The 13069-nt window shown below is 39.8% G+C and overlaps 1 protein-coding gene and 1 pseudogene across 5 annotated transcripts in view; one reads left to right on the forward strand and one right to left on the reverse strand.

Moving 5' to 3' along the window:
- RBL2 (RB transcriptional corepressor like 2) overlaps positions 1 to 13069 on the reverse strand; it is a 52689-nt gene that overhangs the window by 28197 nt on the left and 11423 nt on the right. For 3 of the 5 annotated variants that reach the window (XM_047710007.1, XM_047710009.1, XM_047710008.1), the window contains exons 5-9: positions 10412 to 10540; positions 6318 to 6478; positions 6162 to 6226; positions 5302 to 5488; positions 959 to 1125 (exon numbers count right to left, since the gene is read on the reverse strand). In XM_047710007.1, the coding sequence (XP_047565963.1) occupies positions 959 to 1125; positions 5302 to 5488; positions 6162 to 6226; positions 6318 to 6478; positions 10412 to 10540 (709 nt within the window). Of the gene's footprint in view, positions 1 to 958; positions 1126 to 5301; positions 5489 to 6161; positions 6227 to 6317; positions 6479 to 10411; positions 10541 to 11703; positions 11942 to 12129; positions 12260 to 13069 lie in introns of those variants that run through there. The other 2 variants (XM_047710012.1, XM_047710011.1) reach the window with 2 other exon arrangements.
- Positions 7692 to 8821, forward strand: LOC125088703 (60S ribosomal protein L5-like; annotated as a pseudogene).

Consider the following 13069-nt stretch of genomic DNA (forward strand, 5'->3'; position numbering starts at 1 on the left):
TACAGAAGTTACAGCTGTATGACATTAGCTATAAATATTAAGGGTTTATCTTTTCAAATCTGACCCACCCCTCAGGAATTTGTTCAGGTCCAATCCTCTTCATGGAGTCCTTTAACAACTCCCATCTTTACTGATCCCCCCCCCCTTTTTTTTAAAGACGTTATTTATTTATTTGACAGAGATCACAAGTAGGCATAGAGGCAGGCAGAGAATGAGGAAGGGAAGCAGGCTCCCTGCTGAGCAGAGAGCCTGATGCAGGGCTCGACCCCAGGACCCCGGGATCATGACCTGAGCCTAAGGCAGAGGCTTTAACCCACTGAGCCACCCACGTGCCCCTATAGATCCCTCTTTCCCTGAAATCTTAAGATAGAACAGTTGGTAGCAGTCTGGTGCTTTAATCTACAGTGCATAGTGCTGTTAGTTACCATCTCCCAAACTACGTAAGAGAAATCTGAATGCCATGGACTGAATTTTTGTGTTCCCCCTCCAAATTCTTATGTTGAAACCTAATCCCCAATGTGATGGTATTTGGCAAAGGGGCCTTTGGGAGGTGATGAGGTCATGACAGTGGAGCCCACATCACTGGGACTAGTGTCCTTGTGGAAGAGGCCCTAGAGCGCTCCCCTACCTCCTCACAGAATGTGTGGACAGCAAACAGACAGACCAGGAAGCAGTTCTCACCAGACACTGCACCTTGGCACCTTGATACTATTGCTTGTAAGTCACCCAGTCTATGGTCTTCTGTGGTAACAGCTGGAACACATTAAGATACTGAGGAAAAATGATCACCTTCCATTCATACATCCCATATTACTATATCCTCCACAGACTAACAGGGTCTGAGCATGCAACTAGTATATGATTAATAATGAGTGAATTAAGGCACTGAAAGTTAAAAAACTGAAATAGAAAATGGTCAATGATCAAATCTTAGAAGGAAAGAAGGGCTCAAACTAACCTTAGAATCTGTTCCAGTTTCTCACTTGGTGCATTCCTGAGGCCTGTTAGCATGGTGTGAAGACGGCTCAAGCTGTGTGTGGCCGTAGACACTGGGGTCACACAAGGGCTGTTATCCTTCACGTACCTCACACCGGTAAGTGGTGTGGAGATTCTAAATGCTTTAGACTAAGTGGGGGGAGGAGAAGAACATTACTTTAGGTCAGAAGGACTTTCAATTACTTCACAAATGAGAATTTAAACCAATCAGACTTTATCAATACATTTTAAGGAATCAAATATCACCATTCTTGGAATCTAAACATAACAATGCCACAAGGAGCTACCGCCCTCCGTGTGAAGCTGTGTGAAAGGACAATTGGTATTTTAGTCCACAAGGACGTTTATCTCTTAAAAGTTAAACCTTTAAGGGATGCCTGGGTGGCTCAGTTAAATGTCTGCCTTGCCTTCAAGTCGCAATCTCAGGCTCCTGGGATCAAGCTCCATATGGGGCTTCCTGCTCAGCGGGAGTCTGCTTCTCCCTCTCCCTCTCCCCCTGCTGGTGCTCGCTCTCTCTCACTCACTAATAAATAAACAAAACCTTTAAAAGAAAAAAAAGTTAAACCTTTAAGATAAGGCATAGTTCCCTAGTATCCCTACTTCAAACCTAAGCCGAAAGGCACAAATAAGCAATATAACTTTTTTTTTTTTAAAGATTTTACTTATTTATTTGACAGAGATCACAAGGAGGCAGAGAAGCAGGCAGAGACTCCCTGCTGAGCAGAGAGCCCGATTCGGGGCTCGATCCCAGGACCCAGGGATCATGACAAAGGCAGAGGCTTTAAGCCACTGAGCCACACCTATAACTAATTTTTTAAAAATATTTTATTTATTTGACAAATTGAGAGAGGCCGACTGGCAGGCAGAGGGAGAGGGAGAAGCTTGCTCTCTGCTGAGCAGGGAGCACAATGCGGCATTCAATCCCACAACCCTGGGATTATGACCTGAGCCGAAGGCAGCCGCTTACCCAACTGAGCCATCCAGGTGCCCCAGCAATAACCTATTAAGAATATCCCTGAGAAACAGAATTTCACAGCTCCCATCTACTACTTTTTTCTGACTACTCACAGATTGACAAAAGAAAGCTATGAATTAAACCTGGCCCAGATGAATTCCATGATTTAACAAAAGCCCATCTAAGTCATCAAATTTGCTTCGGAGAGGTGGAACAAAACAACACTCTTGGACGAGAAAACAGCCTGACTCAGAACACACAGCTTTCTTCAGCCTTCCTGCCCCTCCTCTACCTTTAGTTACAGGAATCTGTCTTTCCCGCATAAAGGAGACAGACCTTCAGGGAAATACATTTAAGTCAACATTCTTGAATATAAACATGAAAAATATATGACTTAATGTCTGAGAATTGAAGCATGAGTACATGTGCCAGTGAAACATCTTTTCTATTTTTTCTAATAAACTCTGAAAGGTTAAGATAGCTTAAGAGTGTTTTTTCAATATTCAGGATAAACTATGTTTCCTATGTAGTAAGTATATTTATTCTAGAGATATCTGTAAAAACCCCTAGCAAAACTTTCCCCCAGCAAAACAAACTACTCAAGTTTAGTGCAGTGTAGATGAGCACAGAAAATCGCCATGCGGATAGACATCTATATGCTTCCTCTGTGATTTAAACAGGATAGAGCCAAGACTTCCACTTGGTTTCAAAGGAATTAATTCTGTAATTTTTTTAGATCAATAAAATGATCTGTGTAGGTTAACTACATTCAGAAGGCTACTCCCTGCTCTCCCCAGTTTTCCCCGGAGCCAGCTTCCTCCCTGTATACAAACCATTGCTGTGCTGGGAGGGGAAAACACCTTGCACCTGTACAGGAAAGCAAGAGCAGCCAGCAGCATCTCACACCGCCCACAGGGAGCTGTGCTTCTGCAAAGGGAATCAGGCAGGGCTCCCACAACCAGCCTTCAGCCCACCGTCCTCAAGGTCAGTGTGCGGCTTCTCGGTGGCACTGTTCAGTTCTTGGCTTCAGGCAGCCTGTGCATTCTGACCAATAGGAGTCTTCCTTTGACTCGGGTATAAATATCAGTATTTTTGAATAGTAGGACAGTCCCTCTCCAAGTCAAGACTTCTAAATTTCGGAGTGCCTCAGAACTCTAGCCTTAGAGCGCTTATTCTCCGTCAGCTTATACTGCCAGGTGACTTCTCTTCATCCCGTGGCTTTAAAAGCCACCTATATCCTGATGTCTCCTGACCGTATACAAACAGCCCTGACCTCTTCTGTGAACTCCAGTCTTGTATACATACACTGCCTACTCAGCATCTCTGCTAGGACACCTCAAGAGGCATCTCAAACTGACATACCATCGTAAGACGGACTCTGGGTTTTCTCCCCCAGACTCACTCTTCCCCCTGAGTAAACGTCAACAGTAAATATTCATGGAATGCCTACTAGGGGCCGGGCACCAAAGACTCCTCCCGGGCCGGGCACCAAAGACTCCTCACGCCCCTTAGGAAGCTTATATTCTAATGCAGGGAGATGCATAACAAACGATTCTTTTTTCCCCTAACTTTGTGTCTATCTACTTTTACCATCAAACTATTCTTTCAACCCACCCACTTATCTTAAGACAGAGGAACACTAATTGCAGAGTAAGAGGAGAAGGAAGTGCTGAAGGGGAGGAAGTTGGTGGTTATTTTTCTGTATAGTGGTCGGTGGGTCTATCAGAGATCTGAATGAAGTGAGGAAGTAAACCACATGAATATCTCAAAGAAACATGTTCTAGGCAGAGGAAACAGCATGAGCGCAGACTTGGAGCGGGGCTATGCTTGACATACCTGAGGAAGGAGGACAGAGGTTTATGTGGCATGAGTGCAGCGGGTGAGGAGGAGAGTGGTAGGAGATGAATTCAGAGAGGTAACAGGGCTGGATCACTGAAGATGTTAGAGGCCTTCATAAGGACTTCAGCTTTCACACCATTTATGCAACTGGAGTCATCACGGTCGTCCCTCTCTCACACCCTGGATCCAAGCCATCAGGCAATCCTGTGGCTGCCATCTCCACAATACAGCCCAACCCAACCACTGCTCTGGCCAAAACACCGTGAGCTATCACCACAACTACTGCAACAGCCTCTTAATTCCCTACTTCCACGGGGCCCCCAAAACACCTCCTCAGGAGACCTTTACAAATGTCAATCAGACTGATTCAGTCACTGTTTCCATAACACGTTCCTAATGGCTTTACTCCCAGTCAGAGCAAAGACAAAAACCCTTACTACAGCATCCAAAGCCCTCCTGACCCTTGTGTCCACCTGCCCCTCACTTTTTAATCACTCCCACGCACTCACTTACCTTATACCTACCACACACCATTCTCAGTTTCTCCAAAAAGCCAATCGTACAGCCACTGCAAGGCTTGGCACTTGCTATTCTCCAGGCTTCCAAAACTTCCCAAAACTTCCCAGCTCCTCACAGGACTTGCTTCTACACTTAATTTTCACACCCCTATTGACGTTACCTCCTCAGAGATGTCCTTCCCTTGCGGCCTAGCTCTAGCAGCCCAAGGCCCACCCATTCTCCCTTCTCCCCAGTATGCTGTACTACTACTCTATTTTACTTTTCTTCATGTATCATTATCTGATGTCCCATATATTTACTTGTTTGGTTATCTATCTCTCCATATTAGAATATAAAACAGAGTATTCATGGCTGTTTTGTTCATTGATGTATCCCCAGTGCCAGGACACTATCTGGCATGTAGAATACCTTCAGAATACTTGTTGAATGATTAGCAAACCAGTCTTAAGTCTGATCTTAGAGGTGGGTTACCCCTAGGAGTTACCCACACCGCCTCTGCAGGCACTTGTCAGAAGCCGTACATTTTCTGTGGACATCATAGAACTGAAGGAAAACTCTGAAGTCTCCATCATCCTAAGTGGATGCAAGAAATAACACCATGATCTTGAAACTCAGTTTGACAGAATTTTCCTAAAGACAACAGATTCTCAGTTTCTCTACCATCTAGATGAAGACAGCACTCAGGTCAATTGACATTTTCTATTTCTACTGTGTTCAGTAAGTAAAGATTGCATATATCTGGTCCATTTTTTCAAAACCCACAGCTATCAGCATGAAACATTCATTTAAGTTTATATCTAATGCTCTTTCTCTCAGATCTAATCAGTAAACACAGAGACAACTTTTTCATGTAAGTATGACAAACATTTTCTTTTTCATACTAGAAGAAGTATGATGCTTGTGCGCACGCGCACACATGACTACCCACGTAAAACAGATCATCTGGCACGTTTGCTCCTGCACTTCCGCTCTCCTGGTTCCAGCCAGCTCACCTTGTCGAAGTGCTGCTGCAAGATGTTTTTCATCTGCACCCTTTCAGCAGTCTCTGTTTCTGAACCAGAATTCAGACACCTGGAGAGAGTCCCAATTTCCTCTTCAGCATCCTCTCCAAGAAATATCCTTTCATCTAAATTCCCAACAGATAAAACATACTCCTCATAGGCCTTATTGATGGCTTTACTACAGGGGGAAAAACAAAACAAAACAGACAACATATACACTCACAGAACTGCCATTTCAGTTCATGTTTTAGGCCACTTAATTTTTATACTCTTTTTATTTACTAAGAAGTTCTACTAATTTTGTGAAAACTAAACTGCAGATCACTGCTAATTACAAAACCTTAGGTGTATGAAACACGAGCTTGCTACACCACGTCGGTCCTCCGTAGAGCAGGTGCACTCTGTGGACAGTGTTTCAGGGTGGGTGCCCCGTGCCAGTCGGCCTGGGAGGTGCAGTTTCTGGTGACATGCTGAGTTATCCTTCCTAGCTGCTCTAGACATCTGTGAAGACCTCACTACTTCCATGTCATGGTTTTTAACCTATATAGTTCTGAAATAATTTCTCTCAAAAATTAGGACCCAAAAGTTTAACTATTAAAGCTTTAAAGAACAGCCACACAATTTTCAATAAATTTAAAACCATGTGCTTAGAGTAACAGTTGATGTAATTTGCTATGTTCTTCCACAAAACACATTCTAAATTTCCAGGGTACAAACAATAAAAACAGTAAACTCAAAAAATAAATAAATAAATAAATAAATAAATAAATAAAAATAAAAACAGTAAACTCTGAGGTTTTCTAAGTACGCAATTTAAAATATTAAAACACTGTGATAACAGAAGTACTCACAAACTCTCTCCAAAATTCCCAGGTTCTAAAAACCCCGTAAGATTTTCTTCTTTTCCCTTAAGGAGCTATGATGAAAGAAAAGATCCTTAAGTCATCATATTAAAACAAATCTTCCCCAGAAATTATCTTCAAGTTATTTCTTTACTACTTACAAACCTTTTTTTCATAAAGTTTCCTAATGTAGGGTTTCCAGAAGTGTTCTTTTATTCCCTTTGCTTCCAAAACTAGGCCATCATGTAAGGAACAGAGTTTCTCAATGACACAAGGTGGATCAGAGGAAGGTTTAGAATCCTTAGCATGAAAATCTTCAGACAGGCCTACAATGAATAAATTCACAGAACAGAGAGATCAGGTAGCATTCAGTAAGTCAAATCATAATAAACAAAAGTACATAGTCTAATCAGCATGTGACTCAGCATGTAAGTATACAGGAAACAGTGTATAAGGGCCTAATTTTACTCTAAATATACCTCAAAAAGCAAACAGACAAAAGAAAACATAGGCAGTAATCTCTCTGACACCATCCTTGGCAATGTATCTATGGCTATGTCCCCTTACATAAGGGAAACAAAAACAAAAACAAAAATCAACGATCAAGATAACACCAAAATAAAAAGCTTCTGCACAACAAAGGAAACATCAACAAAACAAAAAGTCAACCTAGCTAATGGGAGAAGAAATCTGCAAATGATTTATCCAATAAGAGGTTAATACCCAAAATATTTAAAGTCCTACAACTCGACACCAAAAAACCAAACCATCCAATTAAAAAATGGGCAGAGGACCGCGATAAACATTTTTCCAAAGAGATCCAGACAGCTAACAGACACGTGAAAAGATGCTCAATACCACTCATCATCAGGGAAATGCAAACCAAAACCACTGTGAGAAATGACCTCACACCAGTCAGAACGGCTGGTATCAAAAAGGCGAGAAGAACAAGCGTTGGTGAGGATATGCTGAAAGGGATTTCTCATGCCTTCTGGTGTGGGATTATAAATTGGTACAGACACTGGGAAAAGCAGTATGAATTTCCTCCAAAATTTTAAAATAGAAACACCTAAGATCCAGAAATTCCACTGGGTATTTACCCAAAGAAAATGAAAACACTAATTCAGAAAGGCATGGACTCCCATGTTTACTGCAACATTATTTACAAGAGCCAAGTATGAAAGCTACTCAAGTGTCCATTGATAGATGAATCTCATTCTCTCTCTATCCCTCTCTCTCTCTCTCTCTCTCTCTCTCATACACACACACACACACACACACACACACACACACAAACACGTACACACACACACAGAGGACATTACTCTGCAATCTTGCCATTTTTAACAACACGACTGGACTTAGATGGTATTTCGCTGAATGCAGTAAGTCAGACAGTGACAGACAAGATACCATGTGATTTCACTTATGTGTGCAATCTATAAAGCAAAACAAAGAAACAAAAAACAGACTCTCAAGTACAGAAAACAAACAGCGGGTTGCCAGAGGAGAGGTAGGTGGGGGAATGGACAAAACAGATAAAAGAGATTTAGAGGTACAAACTTCCAGAGATAAATAAGTCGTCCCCCCATGGAGTGCTGCTGGGCCTGCTGGTCTGTGGTGAGCTGCAGACGCCAGTATCTGTTCTGTAGGATGATGTTTATTCATGTTGTCAAGAATAAGGCTTGCATCGAGAGATACCAAGTGAAATTTAGAAGGTGAGAGGGTAAAACATGAAATTTAGAAGGTGAGAGGGTAAAACATGAAATTTAGAAGGTGAGAGGGTAAAACAGGTAACTGTGCTCAGAAATGCTTGGTAATTCAGGATAAAAATAGTATAACACATAAATACAGAATGATGGTCCATGTAACCAACAGAGAGATCATTTATCACACTGCTCGTGCTCAGACAGAAGGAAATATGATAGCTTGTGCAGCTCTCATGCTTATGAACTCCCAAAATATGGTGACGGCTGGCCTGACAAGTAAGCTGCCGCAGATTGTATGGACCCACTGGCTGGTCTGTAGGCTTCTCAACAGGTTTGGCAGAGACAAGATCTATGAAGGCCAAGTGCAAGTGAGTGAAGACAAATGCAACGTGGAAAGCATGGATGATCAACCTGGTGCCTTCTCTTGCTATCTGGATACAGGGCTGGCCAGAACTACTACTGAAAATAAAGTTTTGGGGACCCTCAAGGAAGCTGTGGATGAAAGCTTGTCTGTCGCTCACAGTACCAAATGATTCCTTGGTTATGATATGGAAAGCAAGGAATTCAACGCAGAAGTACATTGGAAGCATGTCATGGGTCAGAACACCGCAGATTAGGTGTGTTACCTAACGGAAGAAGGTGAAGATGCTTACAAGGAACGATTCTGTTAATACATAAAGAACAAAGAACCTCTAGATAATGCTGGAGGAGATGTATAAGAAAGCTCTCGCTGCTACATGACAGAATCCAGTCTATGAGAAGAAGCCTAAGAAAGAAGTTAGACGGAAGAGGTGGAACCATCCCAAACCGTCTTTTGCCCAGAAGAAAGACCAGGTAGATCAGAAGAAGGCAAGTTTCCTTAGAGCTCAGGAGCAGGCTGCTGAGCGCTAATAAACCAAACCACAATTTCTATGAAAATTTTTCGGATAAAGACAATAATAAACTTATTCATCAAGCAGCTTAAATAAATAAATAGTCATGGAGATGAAAAGTGCAACATAAAGAATACAGAGTCAGTAATATTTGTAATAACACTGTATGGTGACTGATGGTGACTACACTTACCGTGGTGAGTGCTGCGTCATGTATAGAACTGGCGAATCACTATGTTGTACACTTGAAACTGATGTGACATTGTTTGTTAATTATACTTAAATAAGAATAAATAAATAAGAAATAGAAGTAAAGTGTATCACTACGCAAAAGATTTCAGTTATTCAATTATTTATCTGGAGACACTTAAAGAAAAAAAAACTAAAGAAACAATTTTAGTATACTGCTGTAAGATCTAAAAAACATAAAAATAAAATATAACTTTGCAAGTAAGTCTGACATTCAAATAAAAAATACAACTTTGGAAAACATTACTAATCAAAGTATATATAGTTTATATGCTTTCATTCCATTACACTGGGATGCATTTAATATACTGATTTACAACTTATTTTTGCCCTAGACTCAGTATAAGAAAAGCTAAGTGAGAGGGGGAAAAATGAAAAGCAGCCACTATGTAGAAACATAAAAGGGACTCAGGAAGGAAATGAGAGAAAAAAACATTAAATGAAAAACATTACATGTACCAAAGCAGGAGCAACTAGGTAACTAACTCCATTAACTTTAAAAATCTACCTTGCAAGTCGGACAACCTAAAATTCTAATTATAACCACCCCAAAATTGAAAATCACTCAGAATCCTACCATGGTATTATTCAAAGAGCAACAGCATTACATACTAGCTCTATAAATACTGTTTAATATTTATAATATTAACTGTAAGTTATGATTTGGTCTCTTACGATAACTCATTTGTAGAAAATACAGGTCTTTTTAAGATTTTATTTATTTACTTGACAGACAGAGATCACAAGTAGGCAGAGAGGCAGGCAGAGAGAGAGGAAGGGAAGCAGGCTCCCTCCAGAGCAGAGAGCCCGATGCGGGGCTCGATCCCAGGACCCTGGGATCATGACCTGAGCCGAAGGCAGAGCCTTTAACCCACTGAGCCACCCGGGTGCCCCGAAAATACAGGTCTTAAAACCTGTTCAATCCACTGTCAAAATAATCATTTCTATTCACCTTTTAGTTTAAGAGTTAAAAATTTATTTTACTTATTTACAACCATTACTACTTCTCCTCCGTAGGAAAAAATTTGCAATGAAGAGTATTTCAATAAATCCATTTTGAGCTCCTACTGTGTATCAGGCATAAAGCCTGGCAATGTAAAAAAAACAACATCAGTTTTAACGTAACTTTGCTACCCTGGGTTTTTAAATTCCTTCCTCCTGCTGAGTATATTTTGCAGAAACTTCTCAGGTTGTCATATGAGACTTTACACTTTATAATATTTACAGTTGCTTTTTCCACAGATATTTTTACAGAGAGCTCAACTCCTAGTGACAAGTAGTTATAAGCGCTCTGGAGAACCATGATGATGGAGTTTTTCAAAGCACTTCTGTTCTCTGATGCTGGAAACCTGTGGTATGTGTACAACTCCCAAGAGTAACACAACGTAGAAATGCGAGTTGTGCAATAGTCTCTGATTTATAATCTTACCTTTAAAATTAGGGTTCACCAGTTCTTTACGATTGGAACACTGAAGGGCATTTCCATAGACCAAGTCCACAGCACACAGCAGAAGATGGTAAGAATTGACCAAATCGTCACTAATCATGGGGAAATTACCTACAGGAATATAAACAGTTATCGAGTATATCTGCATCAACTTTACAATATTTTAAAAGTAATTCCTTCCTTTAATTAAAATGACATTATACAACACTGTACCAAAGTTGACTCATGAGCGACACGAAATGTTCTGGCAAACTTACATTTTGAAATATTACTCTTTAAGTCTAATAAATTTCTAAGAGCATAATAAAAACTAAAAGTTTACTAAAAACAACATTCATTCACTCAATATTCATTAAATAAGCATTAAATTCCTAGTAGCTGATGCAAATTTTATCATTTTCTTTCTTGAAAATTCTAAACAACTTCATAAATTATCTCAAACTGTAGGGAATTCTTTGTGTGAAAATACTCTTCTGTCCAGAAAATTAGTAGATATCGTACACCTAATTAACACTGTATGTTAACTATGCTGGAAGTAAAATTTAAAACTTAATTAAAAACAAAAAAGTAAAAAAAAATAAAAATACATGGAGACAAACAATGGTCCAACATTTCTGGGATGCAAAAAACCGGTTCTAATAGGAAGACTCATTAAAAAAAAAAAAAAAAGATTAGTAGAAACACTTAAGATAGGAACAGCTGAAAAACGACTTTTTCATGTATATACTTAAAAAAGACCGGAACCTATAATCAGAGTCCTAATAATCATATTTTAGATACTTTCTACACAGTAATACAAACTCGTACAAATTAATGCAAACAGGTCACAATGGAAGTCTAGAGCTAATATCCCAGGAGTGATGTAGATATCTGGCAACAAAGAAAAAAGAACCCAAAACTCAAACCTATAGAAACATGTCATTTCTGTAATGCTAGCTTAAGTCTAATACTGAAATCAGTTTTTACAGTCAGGAAAACAGTTTTATTCTTAGAAATTAACAAATATTTCCAGACTTCTTTTATAACTTTGAGCGTATCCCTTTTCTCATTCAACACTGCATACACATGCTTCCTAGCGATTTTACATTCTTATAATATCACATAAATTCAAGTTTAATAGCTAACATACATCTGAGGGATTATTTCTAAACCTCGACATTTTCACATGTAATGCCTGCCCAAATACATGCACACATGTACACACACACACACATACTGCTTTGTTTCAGGCTTTTTTCCCCCTCTCCTTTCCTCCAAAGAAAATTGCCACTTACCTCTACATATCAGGATAACTCTCTTTTTGTAAAGATGAAAACATTCAACAAATCAACTTAAATGAATTACAGAGAATTTTTTTTTCTGTTGTCATAAAGACAAATGATAATTAATAGGTTAAGTTTTGCACTAATACAACCAAACTAACTTGCTTGGTTCCACTATAAAGATGTTTCATACTAAAGTGTACTCAGTTTCTCAAATGTAAAAGAGGAAGTAGAACCTACTGGTTTCAAGCTACAAAGCCCATCACATCGACAAGCCTAAACTTCTTACTGGTTTGTACTTGCCATAAAGTAAAAAAAAAAAAACAAAACCACACACAAACCAGCAGCACTATAACTTCTAACACAAAAACAGAAAGGCCCCTGAAGATCAAAATCTTAAATTCCCAAGACTGTCCCACACGACATACAAATCCTGACCTTAGAAACAGATCTCACTTGGTTAAGATAAGTTATCTTTCAAATAAAGATAACTTGTTTAAACTCCAAAGTTGGCTTATTTATCAGGAATGAGGAGATTGGAGAGTGTAAAACAGGAAGTGGCACTGAGCGGTCTTCAGGCCACAAAGCTCTTCATGATGACAAGCCCAAACTTGTCACTGGTGTATACTTGCCACAGGAAGTCAACGAAGGTAAGAGGCAGAAAGTTGGCTTCCGTATCAGGAATGAGATCATCTGGGATTGCCCATATGCTACAGGGAAGTCATAGAAAGGTGGCTACAGAAGGGTACAACTCTCTCCAAACAACTAAATCAAGAACCGAATAAAACGAATTCAACAACTCTATTAAAAAAGTTCCTGGTGAGGGCACCTGGGTGGCTCAGTGGGTTAAAGCCTCTGCCTTCAGCTCAGGTCATGATCTCAGGGTCCTGGGATCGAGGCCCGCATCGGGCTCTCTGCTCAGCAGGGAGCCTGCTTCCCCATCTCTCTCTGCCTGCCTCTCTGCCTGCTTGTGATCTCTCTCTCTGTCAAATAAATAAATAAAATCTTTAAAAAAAAAAAAAAGAAAAGAAAAGAAAAGTTCCTGGTGAATCATAAAAGATCGTAGTGTCAGACAGTGAGGAGATAAAGATTCTTCAGATTAAGTAATTACAGACGGAACTAATAATAAAACACAAACACTGAATTAACTGCAGAGACAAAAACACATGCCACCCCAGGTAATCAAGTGAGACCAAAATGTAAATAAGGACAATAAAATTGTTTGTAAATAGTTTATAAAGTACCAAACACATTCACTCCCAGGTACACATGCACCATAAGAGACATATACAAAACAGATAAAAATCCCAGAAGTCAACATATACCTGCCCACAATCGAATGACATTAATACCGTATATAATACCAACCACGGCAAAC

Source organism: Lutra lutra, chromosome 17 (genome assembly GCF_902655055.1).
Source record: "Lutra lutra chromosome 17, mLutLut1.2, whole genome shotgun sequence".
NCBI lineage: Eukaryota > Metazoa > Chordata > Mammalia > Carnivora > Mustelidae > Lutra > Lutra lutra.